At 43.4% G+C, this 25,124-nt stretch overlaps 1 protein-coding gene across 1 annotated transcript in view; it reads right to left on the reverse strand.

Annotated features, from left to right (window-relative positions):
* LOC113406337 (divergent protein kinase domain 2B-like) overlaps positions 1-22,380 on the reverse strand; it is a 27,365-nt gene extending 4,985 nt beyond the window's left edge. The window contains exons 1-3 of the mRNA XM_026650576.1: positions 22,028-22,380; positions 12,609-12,873; positions 4,678-4,851 (exon numbers count right to left, since the gene is read on the reverse strand). Coding sequence (XP_026506361.1) covers positions 4,678-4,851; positions 12,609-12,873; positions 22,028-22,254 — 666 coding nt within the window. The 5' untranslated portion in view covers positions 22,255-22,380. The remainder of the gene's footprint in view (positions 1-4,677; positions 4,852-12,608; positions 12,874-22,027) is intronic.
* Between the last annotated feature and the right edge of the window lie 2,744 nt (positions 22,381-25,124).

Raw genomic sequence — 25,124 nt, forward strand, 5'->3', positions numbered from 1 at the left:
ATAGTTGCCATTATGGAGGATAATGCTATGACAGGAACTGTTCGTGGGAGAACAGTGGCAGAGGGAAATGGAATCACCAGAAACATACATAACTTCAAATTTCTGTGTGGCTTAGTATTGTGGCATGACATACTGTTTGAAATAAATGTTGTAAGCAAGAGACTCCAAGGTATTGACCTTGATATATCTGGAGCAATGGAACAACTGGACAAAGCAAAGTCATACCTACAGTCTTACCGGTCAGATGAGGGATTTCAAAACATTCTGAAGAGTGCACAGAAGTTGGCAGAGGAACTTCACACTGAAGCTATTTTCCCACCCATTCAAGAATACAAGAGTCACCAAAGAAGAATACATTTTGATTACGAGGCATGGGATAATCCCATAAGAGACCCCAAACAACAATTCAAAGTTGAATTCTTTAACCAGGTGCTAGATTGTGCAATACAGTCAGTTAAAGAACGTTTCATGCAGCTCAAGGAACACAGCAGTATATTTGGGATGTTCTATGATATTCCAAAACTCCTCACTATACCTGAAGAAGACCTACACCAGCAATGCAGGGCACTAGAGACCGTGTTGACACATGATGACGTGCGTGATATTGATGCGAGTGATTTAGGTGATGAACTGAAAGCCCTTTCAAGATACAATTCAGCAGGATCAACTCCAAAGGCTGTTCTGGAATATATGTGCACAAATAAGATGTTCCCCCTCTTTCCAAATGCTTTTGTTGCTCTGCGCATACTTCTAACACTTCCTGTAACAGTTGCAAGTGGAGAACGCAGCTTCTTCAAGCTGAAGTTAATAAAAACACATCTACGCTCCTCAATGACACAGGAGAGGCTGGTCGGCCTTGCAACCATCTCAGTGGAGCATGAGCTGGCCCAGACTGTGGGTCTTCAGGAAGCAGTTCAAATCTTTGCAACCAAGAAGGCACGGAAAGCACCACTTTGATTATTCAAACAGATAAAAATGCCAGTGTTTACTATGCAGACAAGAAAAGTTACATTTGCTGTTCAGGCGTTTGAAAGTTAAGTGTTACTTAAAATTTTTGAACAAGGCATTTAAAGTTGTTAGTTCTCTTTTATTGGGGTAGGTAGCAGAGCAGTATCATGAGAGGTGTAGAACAGGAAGAAGGCAGAATTGAGACCTTTCAAAGTTTTGGCCCAAGTGAGGGGGCATGGGGGCGTCATTTGAACTCCCCGCCTAGGGTGACCAGATGTCCCGATTTTATAGGGACAGTCCCTATTTTTGGGTCTTTTTCTTATATAGGCTCCTATTACCCCCCCACCCCCTGTCCCGATTTTTCACACTTGCTGTCTGGTCGCCCTATCCCCGCCTCAGGTGCTAAAATGTTGTGGGCGGGCCCTGGGCTGCAGGGAGGCAGCTGGGGCTAGAAAGGCAGCAGGTCCAACCCCCCTTGCCGATGATGAGTGGCCACTTCAGCCTGCAGTTTGCCCCTGAGGGAAGGGGCTAGATGAGGACTGGCAGTGGGTCACTGAGGCAAGGTGGGCTTAGGGGATTGGGGAGGGGAGACCCAGAGTGTGGGGGCATTGCTGTGGGGCAGCATCCCAAAGTAAGGGGCACCAGGGTCCGGGAGGGATGCGGGCCCTGAAGTGCTATAAGTGGTGGAGATCAGGAGGAAGCAGGCATGGGTAGGAAGACACCGGCTAGCAGGAGGCGTTCCGAGGCTGGAACTGAGCTAATTCCCAGAGGACCAGCAAGAAGCGCCGTGGTGGTGAGTGCCCGCCATGCTACTGTGTGTGTGTGTGTGTGAGAGAGAGAGAGAGAGAGTTTGTATGGTTTCAGGTGGGTGGTGTGGCATGGAGAGGCCAGCGAATGGAAAGTGAAAGTGTTTTTGGGTGGTGCACTGTCTTTTGCTACATTAGCAGCCTCTGCTGTGAGGGCTCTGATTGCATTAGAGGATTATTGGATTCTTTAAGAACTTGTGTTCTAAACTCATGGTTTTTATCAGGAATCTTGCAATTTTGGGGGTTTTCTTAAAGCCTCTAACTGGTGGAATTGTGTTATTACCTGAAAGTTGACTGACTTGTATTTTTTTAGAAAAGAAATTTCTAGCCCTGATGGCAGCAATGAAATATCTCAAGACAACTAAAAATAACCCCACATTTATTATTTTTAAATATCTCATAAATGTGGAGCCAGTGTAATGATTTTGGGGGGGGGGGGCTGATTCCATATTTTTGAACATTTGAGATTGACAATACTGTGGTCTCCTCATAGTGTTGCCAAGTTTTGTTATAATTGGTGTTTCTTCTTAAAAGGCCAGCTCCTGGAGTCATGGGAATAGTTGAGGGCCTTGGCTGTCACTTTTTAAAAATAGTTCCTAGCGCTCATGGTTTAATAGAAAAGCATGAAAATATGACTCCAGTGCACTTTAAAGACTAAACACTGAGAAGCAAATAACAAGAACCCAAAATGTATTATTATTTTTAATCATGACTTTTGGGGCCTGCCTAATGATTTTTGAACATGTGGCATTTGGACAGCAATACCAGATATATGTCTGATGCTACAATATATAGTCAGCACGCGTGCACATGTACACACACACAATGCTCCTGAGATAAATAGCAATTGCTGCACTATTTGATAAACAGCGGAAGCCTACAATATATTTATCATGTGCCTTCGGCCATATTACTTCACCTCTGCCTGCTAATCCATCTTCCACCCCCAAGACAACTTCCACCATTCCAAAGCCCTGAGCTGTTTCAAACAACTGCTCTTGTTCTTTTAAATCAGTCTGCTGCAAAATCAATCTGCTGCTGTTTTCTGTTTTTCATCCTCCAGTGTGGAGTTACTCTCCTAAAATTGCCTGGAACTGAGGCCCAGGGATGGGCATGGACCAGCTACAATTTTTGTGTGTCATGAATGTAAAGTCTGAGATCTCATGACCCAGAAGTTTTATATCATTAGGAAAGGGAAACTCAGAACTCTCTGGAAAGGCCAAAATAATGATATACTTTAAAGTCATGACATTTTTAGGCATAGAAAAGCTATTTTTAGGTTATTTTTGGATGGCTCCTGCTGAGCCCAGGCAGTTGAAGCCATGGTAATTCAGGTACGCGGGGGGGAGAAATAGTTAACATTTTCCAAAAATTTTCTAAACCATTTATAAAATACTTTCCTGTAGCATCCCCAGAATACATGGCTATGTGATATAGCATAAAGATTCTGTCTGCATTCATGAGGATGGACTCGCCTCTCGCAAGCAATGCAGTTATCATACCACATCACATCAAGAGGGAATCTCTCTCTTTCTTAACCTCACAAACCCAAAGTTTTTGGTTAGATTATTACTTTTCAAAAGTAACTTTCTTGTAGGCTCCCTAATGCATTCTGAAACAGGCACTGCAGAGACCGAACTTCTACTTTTGATTAAGCAGAGGTCCTGGTATGCCAGTTCTGTGTTCCTGAACATTATTAAAGGCTGCCGTTCCCTTTTCTGGAAAGACATTTAGGAAATGAAATCTATCCAGAAAGATTTAATTTTTTTTTGTAAAGTGGTTTTTTTAGCTACTAAATTTTGAAGTTGACTTATGATCATTGTCGAGATAAAAGCTTACCCTAAATGCTCCCTGGCGTACACCATCATAGTGACCTAGCAGGTTGAGGTAAGCAGATCTCCATGATGACATAAGCGAAGTTTGCTGAGAATGTCAAAGAGATGATCTGAACATATACAACTGGCAGAGTGAAGAATAAGACAAGTGTCTTTGTGAGTGACCAGGAGCCAGATTTCAGAAGAATTTGGCACCCACTCAACAGCTCCCAGGTAGTGGCAGAATTTCAAAACTGCCCAATATCTGGCCCTTCCCACTGAGAGCAATAGGAGCAGATGGGTACTGAGCATATTTGAAAGTCTGGTCCTGGAGTTCAGCCTCAAACCTGCAGTCTGCCCAGATTCTAGAGGTCACTTCTGGGCATGAGTGAGAGTGTGGGATAATGCTGGGAAGGGGTATGGATCTGAGACAGCTGACAAGGATGGGGAGTCAAAAAATAGCCTGTCCCGGGAAGGGTGCTGTAGGAAAAGGGACAATATAGGGGTTGATATGAGTTGGCCATGAGGAGTAGGAAAGAAGTGGACAGTGCTGTGGAGGGGGATCAGAGGTTCCCTCTGAAATGGCTCTTAGGAAGAGGGAAGAGGATGATGCTAATCCAAATGTAGCACTGAATTGTCGTTCAGTCCTAATGTGTCTGATGCATGTAAAAAATGAATATTGATGCAGCATTAAGGCTGAGGAATCACATAGCAGGAATCAACCCCTTGCGCTAATCCATTAGCCTGGGTCTCTCTGTTTAGATGATAAATTATTTGGAATTTAATGCAATATATTAACAATACAAACGGCACATGACCCACTGGAATTATGTTGTTTCCTTGAATTCCAATCCACAGAGGTTCTATTGTTAGAGGTGTTGAGCCCCTGCAGCTTTCTCTGCCTTCAAAGGGAGTTTCAAGTGCTCCGCACCTATACACATCAGGCCCAGGTTCTTCAGAGTTGACTTAATTTTTTAGCCTCAATGAGGCACAAGGTCCATAAAGCTTAGCATGATAGTGAAAGAACCTGCTGGGTGTCCTGAGCAAGTGGAGAACGTCATACTTGAGATTGGTTTCAGGATATTTCACCATAGGGAGAGGCACCATACCTGTAACAGGATGGGATGTGCATTCACTGACAGTGTGTAGAGGAGGCGTAGTTTGTCCCGGTCTGTGAGGTGATCCATGTAGATACTGCCAGCATCTGGCACCTCAGCATAGCGCCGCACTATTCTGTCTAAGAGCCGCTGTGAGGGACAGCGCAGCATTGGACTAGGTAGCCCCTGGGAGGAAAGAACAAAGGTACTTGGGATGACTATACTTGGCAGCTGTAAGAGTTCACAATATTTCAGCCTAGTAGGATCTGCTCTACATGCTATTTGAGAACTCTGCCAGCAGGTTTGTACCAGATCCCCCTTACAGCTACCTTTATAAGGGATTCCTCTCAATTACTGTTAGCAACGTGGAGCAGTTTAGGGATATTCTACAGTAGACTCTTCTTTAAACACTGAACTATCTTGGCTACAATCCCATGTTTCAGACTTTCCCTACGCTATGTATTCATGAAGGTATCTCAAAACGGCACACAGTTTCTGAACCATCCAATCCAACCTGGAGGTCTTGCTCCTGTCTGCCTCTGTGTCAGTATATTGAACTAATTTTGCTTCTAGGGTCTGTGTCCCTCTGTGCAAATCTCTGTAGTAAGTGTTGTTCATTCACTGGTGTTCTCCATCTTTCTGGAGCCCTCTCCCTTCAGTGAGTCACTTCCTTCTTTCAAAGAGCATCTTCCAAGCACATCCTTGTTCACCTTAGCCTATGGCTGATCTTTTTCTATGATATTATTCACTAGGGATTCTAGATAAAATTTAAAAACTCATATATACATATTGTATGTAGGTGCCTGTATAGGATGTATTCTCTTTCTGATAAGGTTTACATATAGGTTTAATATCTTGCTTATACTTGCAGATACCAGCAACAAATGATTCTCAGGTTTATGGATTCATCACATGGTAAGCTGCATTTTCTATATTTGAATATCTGAGTTATAAAAGTACATAAATCTGCAGCTGGTATAAATGGCAATGTTTATTTACACTGATGTACTTTGACATAGCTTAATTTTTAAAACACATGCACTTTACTTTGTCAGTTATGGAGAAATGACACAGAGAATTAACTCTGACAGTATCGAAATGTTACTAGTCCTCTTATATTTCTCTCTTCCAGAACAGCATTAGCAAGAAGATATTTATTCTTTGTCTAACACAAAACTAAGCAGAAAAATGGCAATTCTGTCTTACAGTTCTCTCAGAAATGTTATTGCTGACTTCGAGTCACTTTTCCTTTGGAAGAGAAGTGAGGGGGGAAAAAGAGCCAAGCAGAATTGTGTTAAATGGTTGATAAGTGGTGACGAAGTTCTCTTGTCGCTGAGAGTGTGTGCAAATATTTGCAGCCAAAGTTAGAAATCCCTGCTGCCTACAGGAGTTTGTAATGCAAACGCTGAGACCCATAACTACATGCTGTCGGAGCAGAAATGGGGATACTTTAATGCAATAAAAATATGTAATTTCCAACTTCATAGCTCATCCTATTATATGAACTTGGCAAGGTGATCAAGACTGTTCACTTCCCATGGAATTATTTTTGGGATTTCCTAATTAAAACTGTGACTGGCGCTTTTTCCAGTACAAAGATCAGAATCCTATAGCTGTCTCATTCACACTGCTCAGCAGGGAGCAGATAAGTGAATCTGAAATACAAGTCAGTGTGAACATGCAGGAGTATCCAATGTATGTTTGTCATTAATTTGGGAGCCAGAACACACCCACTTGAGTTAAATGGTCTTCAGACTGTGCTCATTCATACTTTCTGACTTGAGGCCAGTACTATTTATGGCATGGAAACAGAATGAACAAGAGTGATGCTGGAAGCTGAATAGGTGAAATCCTTGTTTCCCACATTGATATCAACAATTAATACAATTTCTTAATATTTTAATTACTAACCAAAGACCTCAGTCCAGCAAAGCACTATTCAGGTAAATAGGCTTCATTAGCTTCAATAGGTGTACTAACATGCTTAAAGTTTAGCACATCTTAAGTGCTTCACTGGAGTGGGGTCAACATTTTTAGGGGGAAAGAACAGTGCCATCTCTGCTGCTGAAAAGAAAGTCAATTAAAAAATTTAAATCTAAAGTTGTAAAATTGTCAGACAAAATCCACTGACTGGACACACACCTGAAGATCTTGCAATTCAAAGCACTAGAAATAATTGGTTTATCTACAGAATGTCTTAAGTCCCTTGCAATGTCTTCTCACCCTAGAAACAAAGGCTATGTCTACACTACAGCCCATGTCGGCATAACTTATGGTGCTCGAGGTGTGAAAAACCACCTCCCTGAGCGACATAAGTTATGCTGACATAAGCACTCCTGTCTGTGCACAGCGGTATGCAGGCAGGAGAGCTTCTCCCATCGACATAGCTTCTGCTGTGCGTGGAGGTGGTTTTATTATGCCGATGGGAGAGCTCTCTCCTGTTGGCATAGAGCGTCTACACGAGATGCACTGCAGTGGCGCAGCTGTATCACTGTACATATAGACATAGCCTTAGACGTGCCAACTCATTTGACAGCATGTTTGGCGCTGAGTCACAGTGCTTCTCATTTAGTTTGGTTTAAAAAAATCCCATGTTTGTGTCTAATAAGGGACTGACCCAGCTATATCAACTTTCACTCAAATGGAATTTTTTCCTAGTCCATGACATGCAGCGAATACAAGAATACAAATTGGGGTGTGTGTGTGTGTGTGTGCTTATTTGTGCAAACAGACTCAGAGCTCTTCCTGACACAGAAGAGACCTCTGCAGCACAACCATCCTGTCTTTATACTATCACAGTCACAAACTACTACCAAACAGTCAAGGAAGGGATAAACTCAATCCCGAATCACTGCCATCTGCGGTTCACACTAAGGAGTGACTGCTATGTATATTATGTGAATTAATACAATTAGAAATGAATCCAGGCTGCAAAAAATTTGAATCTGGATTTCAAACCACCCATAGGTTTTGCATGTTTGAATCTGAGACTTTGGTTCAGCCCATGACGGAGATAGAGGACTATTGCAAAAATCAGGATCTTATTCCAGCATTATTCTCCACTTAAAGTTCAGGTCTGTTCAGACCTGGAGGTTTGGTTCAGGCACATCTCTAGTAACAAGGCAATAAGTCAAAAAGAGATTGGTCTGGGAGATGGCTATGGATCAAAAATACTTTCCTACAAAGGACTAGGCATTAGATGAATGAACCACTTGCTGACATTTAATGAGCAAAGTGAGGCTTTAAAGGTTGCTCCTCAGGGGCCAGATACCTAAAGGTGGTGGTTATGTGATGGGAGCTGGACTATCATGCTGATTAACAGCTTCACATTATAACTTATATGTGCAAAATGGGCAAGTTGAAAAACTTGAGGGTTTTTTCTTGTACCTTGATATTGTTCACATCTTTGTGCCTCAAGCCTTTTCTTTGCTGTTCTTCGTTGTTAGAATTAGAAATTTGCCCTGCAGGAGATCTCTGCTGAAACTAGCCTACTTTTTTACTGTTCACCTCACACCGAAAAAAACAAGCAGCACGTGATGTGAACTCTGATGCTGAAAGTGATGAACTCTGGAGCTTGAAACACAGACAAAACAGCATGTCGCTATTACTACTGTACAGGCTAATACGTGCAATCCAGTGCTGCACACAAACACAGAGTTAAATCAAGATTGTCTCTGGGGCAAGCATGATTTCAGTACTGAAGCATTTGTAGCTTGCAATAAAGATTTTCACTGTGGCAGATGAAATAATTATTGTGGCAGGCAGCCCAATTGATAGTTGGGTCAGGCAGGGCAGTCAGTGAAAAGTGAAAAACATTATTTCATGGTCTGTCATTTTGATTCAAGTATGTTAAGGTTTGTCATAATTTTCTGTTCTATAAAAGAAAATTACTTAAGCCCAGTAGTTTCTGTCAGATCTCTTATACATCCAAAGCTACAGGGAGGCTGGTGCAGCCACCAGCTTAGTGACCATAGTTTGATGGGGAATACTGCTACCTTGACTACATCAATAGAACCCCGAGCGTTACGAAAAATGCCAATCACTGAATAGTTCTTGTGTTAAGTGTTTGCAGTTGTTTATCATCTCACGAAACAAAGCATTCACCCCGACATTGATTTGCACTGCAAATACCATACCACTGAAATCACAGCTCAGAGGGAACACACCTCTGGAGCGCTTGCTGTTTAAATCTCAGGAGGGGTATCTGAGAGATCTCCAACCTCCTGCAGCTGAACAGGTCAGAGAAATGCACAGAAAACCCGTCATTCATTTTACAGTGGGACTAAACCAGAAAACCTGGCTCTGAATTTCAAACACCTCACATTTCAGGGATGTTTGGTTCCAGGTTTTTGGTTCAGCCCATTATAAAGAGTGGCCATTTGCAAAATTTGGATCCACATTTGGATTTTAGGGGAGGTATTTGCAATCTGGGATATTGGTTTAGGTCCACCTTTACTGAGAATTAAAAGTGAGGGGGAAAACAACTGCACTTCTAAATGAGACCAAGTTTATATTCCATTCAAACTAAGTGATATCAGTTTATGCTAGTCTGCTTCATTTTCAGATTCAAAGACCCATGCAGCTGTGCAAGCTGCAATCCTAGATCAGTGTGTAAGGTGTGTTTTGTTGATTGCAGAGCACCGTGTCCTGCTTTGACTGACAGGACCAGAAAGGTTTGAAAACTTGCTGAAATTTGCTCAGTGAGTTTGTTCTTGAGTTTGAATGATGCCCTGGCCTTGGCACCAGCAATTTGGCTCTCGGGCATGAGGGAGCCTACGTAAGTTCAGCATTCTCAAATGTGCACAGAGGAAATTCTAGACTGTAGGAGAAAGTAGGCTGCAATGCCAGGGGGCACGCAAACAGAATTCACCGTGTGTTGGGATTTTGTTTCGTGTGACTTGTGTTTGTGACACTGTCCAGCCCAACTGAAACTGGGTTTCAGAGAAACGGAGGAAGTGTGGGAGGAGTGAGGGGGCTTTATGTAGTGGCAAGAGCCTTTGATAAGACGGGGACCCCTGGGAGAGGAGTAGGAGTTGAATAATTAAACATCTCTATAGCAGGTCTCAGGAAGAATTTCTCCATTTTGAAACATACAGGTTTCCTGAGTTCAGTAGATAGATATTTTAAGCACGTCAGTTTGTTTGGCCATTGATTTAAAGTAATTCTGCCCCACTCTCATGACAACGCCCAATTTTATACACAACCTCCCATGAAACTTGCCCACCAGATGGGTTTCACCAGCTTGCCCTGCTATACTATTGGGTTTCCCACCTCAGCACCAGTAAAACACTCCACACTGCCATCTTGTGGAGAGAGACTGCCTTAATGCACATGGAAAACAATTCATAGCAGGATTTCAAGAGACATTCATGTAATGCAGCTGATGAAGAAATGTGAATCTTAGATAAGGAGTCTTTTTTGAACATTTGCTGTAACCCCCAGTTGCCTTTCCTTCTCCTCTTTTATACGACTATTAGATGAAGTACAATATATCTTCCAAAAAGTGGTGTGTAGCCTTTTCCCAAAGAGATGGTCTGTTCCGTCCCACGTTTATTTTGTCTTCCAGCTCAAATGTGCTCATTTTTCTAGCTGCCAGCTCTGAGAGTCACACTGGGCTCCTTCCACCTTCTTGCCAGTAATAAAGGTTCTGCTCAACCAATTAGCCCCACAGTGACACCTGGGTAACTCTTTTGCTGTTAGTGGTTTGCACAGGTGCCCCGATCGCAATTGAGTCAACAACCCTGTTACTGATGATGCCTATGGATTTGTAGCTCACTCCGTCTCAACTGTACTTGCTCTGCAGGCTAGCAGGAGTAAAAAGCAGCAGAAACTCCTGATTGCTAGGAGTCAGCGGAGCTGAGTGAATGTGCCCAGGGAGTGGATCTGGTGGGTTACAGGCTGACATTTTTATGAGGTTCATTTTCAAAGCAGATCTCCACTTTAGAGAGTGACCCTTTCTAGCCCAAACACTCAGCTGAATGATCCTCCTTCCATCCCAGCCACCAACCCGCTCCTTTCCCTCCTTTTTTAGCAGTCACTACAACCCTTTGCTCAGGGGGTGGGCGGTGTCGGTCTCTTGTCTGAAAGCCATCCTCAGCAAAAGGCAGCACCCTGCCCCTTGGCTGGAGTGGGAACGGCGCCTTCCTCACACACTCTGCAGCAGGTGCTCAGAGCTCAGTGCTTCTCCAGAGCTGGTTTGTTAACCACACAGCAGAAAAGGCAGGAGCGGGTTTTAATCAGCTTGCACCATATGCTTTTTATCTCTCTCGTCTTCTCTCCCTCTCCCTAGTGGCAGTAACCACCCAGCGGCTTCCCTGAAGCTGTGACTGACACACCTGTCTCGCCTCGCTTACCCTGTGACATTTAAGGATTCCAATAAAAAGGCCAGCAAACTTCCTCTTGCATGACACATGTTGCTATAGATGGCCTAGAGATTAAGAAATAGGAATCCTAGTCCGATGCCTCTGGGCTCCTTCCAGGCCTGTGGAGTGAGTCCTGCAGTGCCCTGGGGTTAGGATGCATGTGCTCTGCCTCCAAGGGAACCTTGGGTGCCCCCTCAGTGTGGTGCTTTCTTCTCATGCACCCACAGTGCGAATTGGGATCAGCTGAGAAGGCAGGTGTTTCCTGACCCTCCGGGAGGGAGGGAGTTAGTGGTGACAGAGAATGACAGAGAATGGTGCTGTCCTCACCAAGGGCTGCTGGAGCTATAAATCCCCTCTCCAGGAGTGGGGGGAAGGCTGACCTTTCAGAGGAAAGAAACAACTGAAAAGCACAGTTTTTTAAAAAGCCTAGTCATTTATCCAGTGACAAGGGGAACAGATCAATAATCCTTGTAGCAGGGTTCAGTGCTGGCAACTTTCGTAAAGTCCCAGCTCCTAGAGTCAGGTGATTACACGAGAATCTCTACTTTCATTGGCGAAAACAAAGTTTCTAGCCCTCATGGTTGCGCAGAAAACCTTGAAAATGTGCCCCTTAAAGCTCAAACCTGGTGGGGGGTGTGTGTGTTAAAAAAACATTATTATTATTATTATTTATTTTTAAATCTCAGGATTTTGGGGGGCTTGACTCATGATTTTTTAATGTATGAGGTTTGCCATATTGGGGTGTTCACCAAGTAGATGGCTCAGACAGGATTCCAGGTTGGATCACAGATCAAAGCTTGATCCTATTTCTCTAAGGGGTCAAATCTGATCCCTGAATTAAAGCACCCCAAACAGTGGGAAGGTTCAGATTTTGAGCCCTTGCAATTAGGGATGTTTGTATCTGGACTTTAGATTCTGCTCCATTATGGGCCAAGTCACAGCCTGGAGAATAGAGACTCGTAAAATCAGCATGTTTCTTAAAAGTTTGCTGCACATCTGTGTTCCCTGCTCACTTTTCTTAGTCCCGGTGGTGTCCCAACCCTCCTTCACTTTAAAAACAATCCTAGTTTTAAAGTCTTAGTTGGTTCATTCTACCTCTCCTCCCTGGGGCTTAATCTTGTTCTCTCCAGCCATTCTCCACCAGCACTTCCTGGCAACCCTAAGGGGTTGACGGACCAGTAGCGATCAGCAGAGAAGGCAGAATGGAACTGAAGGAGCTTTGTAAAAAGCTGCCAGTTCTAGTCTTGATCATTACAAAAGAAAATTAAAATGGACTGGTTTGGATATTAACCTCTGCTTCATTTCCACGTGGGAATCATCCACGTGGCGCTGAAGACACTTTCCCCCTCTTCTTGTGTCCCCACTACAGTGCTCTGAGAGCCTCAAAATCCTATTTCTTGTGGAGCCCTGCAAGCTTAGAGCTTACGCAGCTCCAGTGAGTCACAGTCCTTGATTCTTTATGAAGTTTTAAAAATAAACAAACGAAGCAATCAGAGAGTCCCCCCAGACTCTGTTACAGGAGGTAACTGCAGTAGCTGCCAAATTGGTGTGTTCCTCATTAACAGGACCTTGCATGCTCACCTGCACAAGGTCTGGTGTGAGGCGCTTTGCTTTCAGCCACTTTTGGAATCTCTCCGTCTTCCTCAAGACACGCTCGATGCTGCAGCTTTTTGCCTTGGAAAGGGAAGCACAGATTCTCTTGTCAGCTTGGTCATGCTGGTATTTGGTGGTTAGCCTGGAGATCTCAACCAGACGCCAGCTTTTGGCATCATCTGTGTAGTTCCCGGAGTAACTGGGAAGGTAGTCGGGAGGCAGTTTTAAATGAGAAGCAAGCCAGTTGTCGAACCTGCCAAAGCAAAGCAAGTTCCCAGTGGAGACTGTTAATAAACCACATGATGTTGGACAATTCAAGCACAATTTCCAGTTTTCTTATTTAAACTCCAGGGGCTAGAAAAAGGATTTGATCATTTCTAAAATGTTTTAAATTGCAGAGGAGAATGGTGAAAAGGACACTTTTAGGAGGCCCCACACTAGTTCTAGTACTCCTCTCTCCCCACTCCCCAGACCTGTTGGCAAACCTTACGGAAATTTGTGTGCGCGCGCGTGTGTTGTGTTTTGTCGAACAACAAAAACTCAACCCAGTAGCCTTGTATTATGAGCAGCCCTACAAAAGTGTGCACATTCAATAGAGGAAAGACACTTCTGGTAACTAAGCAGATTCTCATTTCATGCTTACAGCTGGTAGTTACAAACAGTGGAGGAAAATGAGAGTTGTTATAGTGCTAGGAATTGAGTAGTAGCCCTTTAAATAGTTTAGGAGCACTCTAGTAGCCAACCTGTCCTCTAATGCAGAAGCCACCAGAGCCCTGCCAGAGTAGCAGTGTACATATGTAGCTAGGCCTGGTATGGATTTGTGTAGTTAGTAAACACTGTTATTTGGAACCCAGCTGGGTCCTTGTAGTTTCATCCTCTCATAATGCTGTGCAGAGAACATAAATGCTACAGTTATAAATGATTAAGGTTTAAAGCGCCCAAAGATTATGCTGCACCTCAGTGTATGGTGCTGCTGTGGAAAACAAAAGTAAAACTCTAGAGTCTTAAGGTACCTGTGGAAGAACACGTAGGTCTGTAAGTCTGTGTCACTGTCCAATGGTGTTGGTCCCAGGGATATGAGAGAGACAAGGTGGGTGAGGTAATACTGGACCAACTTCTGTTGGTGAGAGAGACCAGCTTTTGAGCTGACACAGAGCTCTTCTTCAGGGCTGGCCCAGATCTCTATTATCCCCTCCATTAAAACTGTGCTACAGGAGATTTAATTTGCGCTGCAAAGGCGGCATGGACCTTTCTTTAATATCTCATTGGAAGGATTCAGTGTATCAGCTCCTTGTCGTATTGCTCTTTGGGGCCAAATTTTCAAAGCTATGTACCCCAGTGCCATGGGTGCATGTGTAAGTCATCTGTTGCACACGGCCAGTTAGACCCCTTACTAGTGGTGTGTGTGTATATACACAAATATCTGATTTACATGTCTAATTGTGTTATGTGCATTATTAAGCCCCACATATCTTTGATGGCAGCCTTGGATATGAACCCAAATCTGAGTTCAGGTTGTGAGCCCACGATCACTTGTCCAGGAATCAGAAGTGTTGCAGTTAAATGCTTTTTTGTGGACTTCCTGCATTATCACTGCATCACCAGTGTCTCATCACTACAATTCCTACTGGGAGTAGTGGTTGTCACTGCTGGTAGCAGAATGGATATGTCCCAGTTCCATTCCAGATATTCCTACTGTTGTGATACCATATGATTGGCCATGCTGCACTGGGTGGTGATTTTGTAAAGTGAACAAATACCTGCTGAGGACTGAACTCTGTTTTTCCACCCAGAGAACAAGGGTATTAAACAGCACCAATTAGTTCCTATTTGAATGGCTAATTAACTGTTTTTGTGCCCCTGTTTTCTTCCCCCCCAAATCGCTGTGATGGTGCGTGTGAAAACGGATAGTGCAGAGGATTCCCCAGCAACCTTGATCCATGCTGTGTAGAGTGGAGGGAACAAAATCTGCAGCAGATGCCACAGTTGGGCCCTCTAGATGGAGAAAAGGACTATGCAGCAGAGCTGGTCAAAACTCAGAGTTTCCAGTCTGTGGGAAATTCTGACATTTTGACCTTTCTTTTCATCCTGAAATGGGAAGAAAAGTCAAAATTTCCCACAAAAAACATTCTGAAATGTTGGGTTGGAAATACAGAAATGTCCTTATTGAAATCACCCGATGAAGCATGCCTGACCACATGGCATCACTTTTCATTCAGGCATGGTTGAAGCACTTCATTTTTCCTATTCTTCTGTGAGGTTTTTTTATTTTTCTGAATGAGTATTTTCCGACAGAAAACTGTTCCATTGAAAAATTCCAACCAGCTCTATTCTGCTCCCTGCTCTGGGTAGCTGTTTTTCTGCCCTGAGCCTATGGGTCACCCAAGAAAAATGGACAGCCAGAAGAAGGCGGAGCCATGCTAAGTAGCTGGCTTCCCCACCCTCAAATGAGGAAAACCTCCTGAAAAATTAACATTGCTTGGGACAAAATTAACACACACTGTGCCCTGGGAGTCTCCTCCACAGCATTACAGGGCACAGCTGGAGTCTGGCAGCCGGTGACAGCCTGGCTACTGGTCCTGCTGTGCTCTCCTAGTCAGGGTGGGGTGCCTGCTGGGAGCGCAAAGGGGAATCCTTTCACAAAGTTGGACAGAAGTTGGAGGACTGGGAGCCTGACCTCCCCACTTCTTTGGGGGCAGGGAAGTGGGGGGGAAAGTTCTGGATATGCAGCTTCAGTGTAGCCATGGAGATTTTTCACTGACTTGTTCCCCTCCACACAGTATTGCACAGGAGGGGAGCATATGGGCCGTGTAATTAGATTCTGGAGATTTTTCTTCTATCAGCCCCCTCAGCCCTGCCCACACACACATTTCATATGTAATAATTTAGGGGCACAGCTGAGTATTTTGCAAGTAACACACTTGAATAATGTGGCTTGAACGCTAACTTTTTGCTAGCCTAATGTCAAACATGCTGTGCCAATAAAAATTTCCTAATTATAATCAGCCCTGAGAGCATTGGAAAGCATTTCCTAATTGCATCGCCACATAAATTAATGTTAATAATTTGAAGCTAAAATAGGATTGGCAAGAGACTCCATTGAGGGTTGGGTGAAATAGATGAAATGACGTTAACAAAATAAAGTAAGTTTGAAAGCTACAGAGGAAACCTTCTTGACTTTCAGTCAGGAAAACAGCACAGAGAAATAATGAGGGAATTAATTAGATTGTCTCTGCTCTAGGATCCTACTTCAAATGTTGGTATATTTAATCCATTTGTGGTTGGTGATTTCTAGAGCTAAGAGAATAATTTGCCGCATAAAGAATTACACCAGAATATTAGCCTTTTTCTCCAGTAAAATTCCCCCATTTTATTGTTTCAAGCAGTGTCATCTTCCCTCCCTGCCCCCACAAAGTAAAGTTTTGCTTTTGTACAAACTTTCACAAGAACTCATTTAAGTTGAGAACATAAGATGGGAAGGGACCTTCTGGGCCACTGAGTCCAGTCCCCAGCTGCTGCTACAGGCATACAATCACAGCCATCAAGCTCCATTTTAAAACTACTTAAGTTGGAGTGTGTGAATGCTCACAAAGCAAAGCGCCACTCACCAGCAATGGTTCCATTCAAGATGTGCAATTCAGATTGGGGCACTGCTAGTGAGATTGGAGGCTTTTAACCCTTGCCTTCATACATGTTCACTTGGAGTGTATTGGTGCTGTATTCTAGAACCATAGGGTAGAAGGGAGCACAAGAGTCATCTGGTCTAACCCCCTGCCAAGATGCAGGATTTGTTGGGTCTAAACCATCCAAGACAGATGGCTATCTCTATCCAGCCTCCTTTTGAAAACTTCCAGTGAAGGAGCTTCCACAACCTCCCTAGGCATCTGTTCCATTGGCCTACTGTTCTGACAGTTAGGAAGTTTTTCCTGAGATTCAATCTAAATCTGCTATGCTGTAGTTTGAACCCACTGCCTCTTGTCCTGCCCTCTGTGGCAAGAGAGAACAACTTTTCGCCATCTTTTTTATGGCAACATTTCAGGTATTTGAAGACAGCTATCATGTCCCTTCCTTAATCCCCTCTTTTCCAAACTGAACATACCCAGTTCCTTCAGCCTTTGCTCACGTGGCTTGCATTCCATCCCTTTGATCATCTTTGTCATTCACCTCTGGATCCTTTCCAGTTTCTCTACATCCTTTCTATGCATTGGTGACCAAAATTGGACACAGCACTCCAGCTGAGGCCTAACCAATGCCGAGTAGAGCGGTACTATCACCTCTCATGACTTGCATGCTATGCCTCTGTTAATGCAACCTAAAACTGCATTTGCCTTTTTTTTTTTTTTTTTTTTTTTTTTTTTTTTTTTTTTTTTTTTTTTTGCAACAGCATCATATTACTGACTCATGTTGAAGTTGTGATCCACCTCAACTGCCAGATCCTTCTCCAAGCCAGTTATCCCCCATTCTGTACTTGTGCATTTGGTTTTTCTTCCCTAAGTGTAGCAGCTTACATTTGTCTTTGTTGAATTTCATTTTGTTTTCTACAGCCCAGTTCTCCAGTTTATCAAGATCCCTCTGAATTTTAGCTCTATCCTTCAAACTGTTGGCAACCTCTTCCCCTGCCCCACGGCTTTGCGTCTTCTGCAAATTTGATCAGTGTGATCTCTATTCCTACACCCAGGTCATTAATAAAGATGTTAAAGAACACCGGACCCAGAACACATCCCTGTGGGACTGCACTTGAGACCTCCCTCCAATCTGACATCATTCCATTAATAGTTACTCTTTGTTTGTGGTTGTTTAACCAATTATGTATCCACTTAATGGTAATTCCACTGAGCCTGCATTTCTCCAGCTCGCTTATAAGAATGTCATGTGGGACTGTGTCAAAAGCCTTGCTGAAGTTCAGGTATATTATGTCCATTGCATGCCCCCTATCCAACAAACCAGTTACCCTGTCAAAGAAGGAAATCAAGCTGGTTTGTTCTTAGTAAATCCATGCTAGCTGCAAGTGATTACCCCTTCATCCTCCAGGTACTTGCACACTGAATATCTTGTACATTGCTCTAGTAGCTTCCTGGGTAATAAAATCTGGTTGACTGATTTATAGTTTCTGGCTTCTCCTTTCCCCCCTTTTTAAAAATGGGCACTACGTTAGCCCTTCTCCAGTCTGCTGGGACCTCTCCTGTCATCCATGAGTTTGCAAATATTATTGACAATGGCTACGAGATTTCTTCAGCTAGTTCCTTCAGTACCCTCAGGTAAATAGAATTAGGCCCCCCAGACTTGAATTCATTCAAATTGGTCAGAAGATCTCTGATGTGTTCTTTACTTATCCCAATCTGCATCCTTTCCCCTTTATTGTCTATGGTAACTAGACGAGTCATCTGGTCACATGTTTTTTGCGAGAAGACTGAAGCAAAGTAGGTATTGAGGAGCTCTGCCTTCCTATCATCTTCCGTTACCATCCCTGGTCTTTCTTTCTGTCTGACGTATTTGAAGAACCCCTTCTTGTCTCTAACATTCCTTTCCAACTGTAACTCATTCTTTGCCTTGGTTTTCCTGATTTTGTTCCTACACGCTCACGCTATCCCCATGTATACTTCCTTGGTGACATGCCTCTCCTTCCATTCCCTGTATTGGGCCGGCCTTGTCAAATGTCATGGCTTAAACAAACACTAGCCTTTTCCCCACAGTTGCTCAGCTGTGGTTAGTTAACACAAGATTCTAACCAGAGGCGTACTTAGAAAGATTAGCATTAGAGGTGGAGTTTGGCTGGAACTTGAGTGTTCTAAACCCTTATGCTTGTAGGGCTTGAGGTTCTAAACTTGGTCTATGTTAGGGATTTTTGTCAAATATGAAATCAAATCTCCATCTGTACCTCAAATCCTCCATCAATACGCAGCCCCATTGTGTGAGGCGCTGCACAAACACAGAAGGACATAAGCCCTGCCTCAGACAGTACTCAATACATGCTAACACAGCCACAATTGGCAGTCATTTTTTTAAAAATTTGAGCACAGGTGTGCTTTGTGATTTGAATAATTCAAATATGCATGTGCATTGGACCTGGTGTCCAAAGGATCATACAGATATAGTTAAATGGCTGCCTCTTCAGCTGAGCAATATACAGGCGTGTGAAGTCCAATACTGATCATTAGTTTGAATACGAACAAATGAAAGGTTCCTTAGCAAATCTTAAGGCACAGTAACACAATTCTGGGGAATCTGACTTTGTTTTAAGTACTCCTGTATTTGGCATCATGTATAGCCAGCACACTGATGGCATAATGTACTTTTCAGTTATAAAGTTTCATCAGTGCGTGGGGCCACAATAATAAGTTGCTTGTCTATAATGCCTTTCTGCTGAGGATCTGAAAGTGCTTTTCAAACTAATTAAGCCTTTCAACATACTTGGCAGGCAGGGATTAGTACGTTCATTACAGACAGATCCATTTAGGCAAAGCTAGGTTAAGTGACTAGCACAAGACCAAGCTGTGAGTCAGTAGCAGTGCTGGGAAGAAAACTCAGGCATCCTGTTTCCCATCCTCACGCACAGATCACATTTCCTTGATGGTTAATCCAGCATGCAGGCAGGCAGTATCTCCCCAGACTGATGGAAAAAATGACCTAAGCATGCTGTAACTGAAATACATACATTGCTTCGCTGATGGTGCTGTATAGCTTATATATATTGGGGGGGGGGGGGGGGAGAGATTTTCAAAAGCACCTAAAAGATTTAGGAGCACAAGTCCCATTGACAGTCTCCCCCTGTTACTCTTAAGAATAGCATTCCTGTGTTGGGAATTAGTTACAGGACTAGACTGCAGCTAGTTGTTCAAAAAACCTTGTGTCTAGGAAGCCAAGTGGAGTGGCAGTGTTAACCACTGCAGAAAAAAAAATGTTTAAAGCTAATCAGAGTTTTACATTTAAATGTTTGTTCTTTTCAAAATGCTCCCAGAACAAACATGTCTTGTTACCACTTTGCAGCACTGAATTGAACAAACTGTAACTACCACAGAGAATTTAGTAATTTTTGCTTCACTACTTTTAGCGAGACAACCCGCCCCCCCTTCTTTAAAGCATAGACACCACGCTACTTATAGATTTACAGCGGGCTCATGGGAGAAGAGCTCTGACATTATGGAGCCTCCATATAGTTCTCAAAGGCAAAGTGGAGAGTGAAAATGCCAGTTACAACTCTGCTTAGGCGCCTCTATGCTAGACTGTTCAGGAGAAGAGGGTGTGAGCACATTGCCAACCCTCTACTCCTATTACTACTAATAACCTAAAGGAGTAAAGCAAATGTGTAGAACTCCTTTGGCAGGCTACACAGCTGAGCAATCTTGTACTAAGGTACCAACTGGGCTGTCACACAAATATCTAGAGCTTACGCATGCTTAACCTACTACAGGCAGTGCTGGTCTTAAAAGGGGTGCATGGGAAGCCATTCTGGCCCCTCATACCAACATTCTCTGTCCCCTGGGGTTGTGGAGGGGCAATTACTAATACTCCCACCCCACCCCACCCCACCGGCTGCAGAGTGCCAATGCTATTACTAACACATAGGTTTAGAGTGTGGGTGCTGGTGGTGGCCTGTGAGCTACAAGCGGTCAGACTAGATGATCTGGTGGTCCCTTCCGGCCTTAAACGCCATGGCTGTATGTGTGGAAGAGGCAGAACAGTCTCCATGTGATTGTCCAGCCTTAGCACCGGATTAATTATCTGTGTACCTGCAGGTTAGAGTGCTCCTCGTACATTCTAAGACCTGCTGGTGTTATCCTAGGGGCCAGACCCTCAGCTGATGCAAATCAACGTTACTTCATTGAAATCAGTGTGGCTATGCTGATTTATGCCATAATACAATACATATGTATTGTACATTCTCTCTCTGCTTTTTGGGGCAGGGACCCTACTTCATTTGTCAACTGCCTACCACAATGGGGCATGGTCCTTGTGGGGCCTGCTCTGCCCTACTTTAGTACAAATAATTGGACAGTATGGCTCCTTTCTGCTACGCTTACATCGAGTAGTACCTTATTCTGCTTGTGGTCCCATTAAATTAATGGAGATATCCTATCTCCTAGAACTGGAAGGGACCTTGAAGGTCATCGAGTCCAGTCCAGTCCCCTGCCTTCACTTGCAGGACCAAGTACTGATTTTGCCCCAGATCCCTAAGTGGCCCCTCAAGGATTGAACTCACAACCCTGGGTTTAGCAGGCCAATGCTCAAGCCACTGAGTTATCCCTCCCCCATTGACTTGCTGTGTTAGGGGCTAGTCAATGCAGGAATGCCAGGCTGATTAGGATTGTAAGCTCTTCAGGGCAGGGACCATCTGTTTGTTGTGTTTGAACAGCACCTTTCGCAGTGGGGCCTTTCACCATTACCACAGGGCAAATAATCATCGATGATCCTGTAGCATTGCTAAACCTGTCTGAGAAAAATCCTTATGGTTTTACTATAGCGCATTTTCTATAATAGCTTAAAGATAAAAACAGTAATTTGTCTAGCATTACTACACTTATATTACTGTATTAAAACTACAATTTTACTACAATAATTCCTCCACACCTGGGGCTCTTAGATCTATAAAAGAGAGAGTGCTTATAAATCATAATAAAAACAATAAACCTTTCCCCTGTAAATCTCCTTTTTTTCTCCTCCTCTACCATAGTAACATTTTTTCCTAGTGTCATATGGTGTGTTATGCTTTTGAGCCTGAAAATTGTAAGATCAATCTGATAACTGCTTGGGTGCATGTTTAATTCATCTAAACATATGTGCAATATCTGCAGTTGTCCTCAAGTTCTTAATGAAAACTCCAACTGCAATTGGCACTGATGTGCAGAAGTACCTGTTGTCTTTGTGCTTGCAGATTTATATCTTGGTTGAATTTAACTAACAGGTGCATGAAAATCCATATATTTCATGTGATACATATGGTGCTAACATTTCAAAAATGTAGCTCTTAATGTTTATGCCATGTTTACAGTGACTCAATGCAGTCTATCAATAGCTTAAATTTGTAAAGACAAATTCTCTTTGGTCAGCTGCTTAGCAGAAAATAATTCCATAGACAGCTAAGTAAACTGGCATACTATTTCTCCCCCCTCCCCCACCCCCACTATCCTCTTGAATTGGTTCAATGCCAACTTAGCAGCAGAAAGTTAAAGTTGAGAAATTTTACTTACTTTACTTCAAAAATCATATCCAGGGCTCAAATCTGGAGGTGATTGTGTCGTCTTAAATATACTAATATACATTATTTATAATAACTTGACACTGTAATGGAAACCTGGGGATAAGTTACATTTTGAGGAGTTTTTCACTAAAGTACTTGGAAATGTTAACAGTCAGTTTTCATGTTACTATGCAGAATGTTTTCAAAATTATTGTGCTGAGTTTCTGACCTTATTTCTTCTTTAAAGAATTTCTTGCAAATCGATGTTCCGATGCAGGCATTACATTTATCGAGTCCCAGGAAAGTCCGGCCAAAACTGTAGCTGTGTTTGACATGGGGCACAGAAGAAGGAAAAACTGTTGCTTCTAAGAAAGGAGTCCAGCTCAGGGTCAAAAACTGAAGCAGTATCAATAACCCTAGAACATTAGAGCAAAGGTAATACATCCAGCGCCCCATCTATGCTATGTGCAAGCTCTGCCTTTTTTGATGCTATCCTACCCTTCACTCTTTGTGCTTTAGATGATCTCAGTTTGCAATTGTGAGTCCCTAAACACCGAGAGAGGGTCTTGGTCCATGAGAGCCAGAAACTGTCCCATCCTGCCAGCTGGTTGGTGGTTCTATAAGTTTGTGTTCTGGGCGGGAAAGAATATGGGGTGGGGGGTGAGGAAATGCATGGAGGATGCAGATAACTTGGGTTGCCATAGTTACCTTTCCTCTGCTTGGTGCAGCTGTTTCAGGCCCTGACACCCCACCCATCACCGCATTAGAAAATAACAACAAGAAGTTCTCATCTGTACATTATGCAGACAAATGAAGGATATCCGTAGCACAGTCATAGGGTATACAAAGGACACTTACATCGGAACTGCCTCGGCTGGAACAACAGTGCACCAGAGGCATGAATTTTAACATGAGCAAAAAGTTTAAACATTATGTTTTGTTAGTTGAGTGTGTGCGCATGGGAAAGGCACACGTCAAAGGCCATTGCCGAGCTCTCTATTGTGTCGTTTTTTACAAATCCGCTCTGCTCACCTCTCCCCTTCTAACAGTGGAACTTGAATGGTGGTTGAACAGAAGAATTGCTCTTTTATTGTTTCTCAGTAATTGAAAATCTGCAACCTGGTAATCTTTTAAACGACACAAACTGTCCTAGAAGTGAATATTTTGTGGTAAGTAGGATAGGTGCTTTTGAAAATGTTACCCTTTTTAAAAAAAAAAAAATGACCCAGATCCTCAAAGGGGTCTAGGCCCCTAACTCCCATTTGAAAAAGGGCCTAAGTGCCTAAATCCCATAGGGTATGTCTACACTTCAATTAAACATGGGTGGATGGCCCGTGTCAGCTGATTCAGGTTTGTGGGGCTCAGGCTGTGGGGCTATAAAATTGCAGTGTAGACATTTGGGATTGGTCTGGAGCCCAAGCACTGGGACCCTGCAAGGGGGAGGTTCCCAGAGCCCAGGCTCCAGCCCAAGACCAAACATCTACATTGCAATTTTATGGCCCCTCAGTCCAAGCCCCATGAGCCTGAACCAGCTGACAAGGGCCAGCCACCGGTGTTTGTTTATAGTGTAGACATACCCCTAGATTGTCAATGAGACTTAGGCTCCTAAGTGCCTAATTCAGTTAGATGTTTTTGGAAATTTTACCCATAACCTCACCCAAAATGGAGAAAGACCAGGGGAAAATTTGGGAGCAGGCAGTGGTTTTAAAATGCAATTATACTGACTACTCCCATTTTATCCAAACCGCCGCATTGTCCGAATCCCTGGCTTGTCCCCCAGCATGAGACAGGTACAAGCTGCAGCATGTATCTCATGCTGGGGGACAAGCCAGGGATTCGGATAATGCCGAGGTTTGGATAATAGAGCAGAGACCCCTGGCCAGAATTGCAAGGAAGGAACCCGGCTACGGAGGAGGCCACCCAACTGCTATTGAAGTTTACTCCACTGCTCAGCTTTTCCCACTGCTAGAACATTACTTCTTTTCCACTTACAGAAAACAGTCCCTTTCACTCCTTTCGGGCAATACTTCTTCAGTGGTACATTGGTCCCGTGTTAGCATCACCCCTTAACCAGCTTTTCCCCATGCTATATACATTAAATCCCATCTGTCTGTCTGTCTCTCATTCTCTAGTTCCTTTTATCATTAGAGTTGCTTGTCTTTGAACCCTAAGTTGTCACGGTCCTTTTGACAGTAGAGACTCAGCATTCTTGACTCCCTGGCATATGCTTTAACCCTGAAACCATTTCGTCTGTGGGAAAAGAGAGGACTTCATTCCCCAGGGCTGTCAATTTGGCCTTTTCTGCAAGCACTATATTCATTTACATTTATTAAGTTAAAATATCTATACACTAATAATATTTCTCCTCTTCTGTGGCAGACTACATTGACATTTGTATTGCTTTTGCACTATTGCCTAGGTTAGGAATACAGAGCGCAAAGATTATTTTTGCAAAGTAATATTGCATGTATGTGTTCTTTATTACTGCATACTACAGTTTGTTGTTAGCGGTGTGCCCAGTCTGGCAGTTCTTTGTGTATTTCAATCAGCAGGGAATGCAGTGTGATGACAGCCCTGGAGAGAACGTGAATGGTGACTGCGCTTTGTGAACATCGTCCCTCTTTCTTTCCTGTGCGATTTCATCTCAGAGCTGAATTTTGCATTTGTTCCTTTACTGAATGCTGGGACAGGTACAATCCACTAGTGTCATCCTTTCCTCAGCTGTTATCAGTACGTATTGCAGCAGCCCAGGGCATGGTCTGACCTGCCCTCATCAAGTTACATTTTATACAGGAATTCACATCTTCCAAGTACTACAAGCACTAATTTATCATCTCAGCACCCGTGGCAAACAAGTAACTATTCCTCCAGACCCCACCCTTCCCAAATACCAAAAAATACCAGAGGAGCCCTATAGGCTGTCTTGAAGATCAATAGATTCAGGCTGTTTTGAACTGAGATGTGGCCCATATAGGGTGACCAGATAGCAAGTGTGAAAAATCAGGATGGGGGTGGGGGAGGGTAATAGGAGCCTATATAAGAAAAAGCCCCAAATATCGGGACTGTCCCTATAAAATTGGGACATCTGGTCACCCTACGCCCATAGTGGAGGGGCCCTCATAGTGTCAGGAATCCCAGGTCTGTTTTATCAAAGTGACCCTGGCTTGAGTGTCATTCGACCCTGCTGCTTTCCGTAGCTCAAGATCTGTGGCAGATAAATGTTCTTCATTTCATCTGTGAATTGGAAATGAAGGTGCATAGCAGGAAATAGACACATCCCCACCTGCTCTTCATAAACCACTTGTAAGTAAGGATGGACGATACAA

Source organism: Terrapene carolina, unplaced genomic scaffold, assembly GCF_002925995.2.
Source record: "Terrapene carolina triunguis isolate 2854851 unplaced genomic scaffold, T_m_triunguis-2.0 Scaffold26, whole genome shotgun sequence".
Taxonomy (NCBI): Eukaryota; Metazoa; Chordata; order Testudines; family Emydidae; genus Terrapene; species Terrapene triunguis.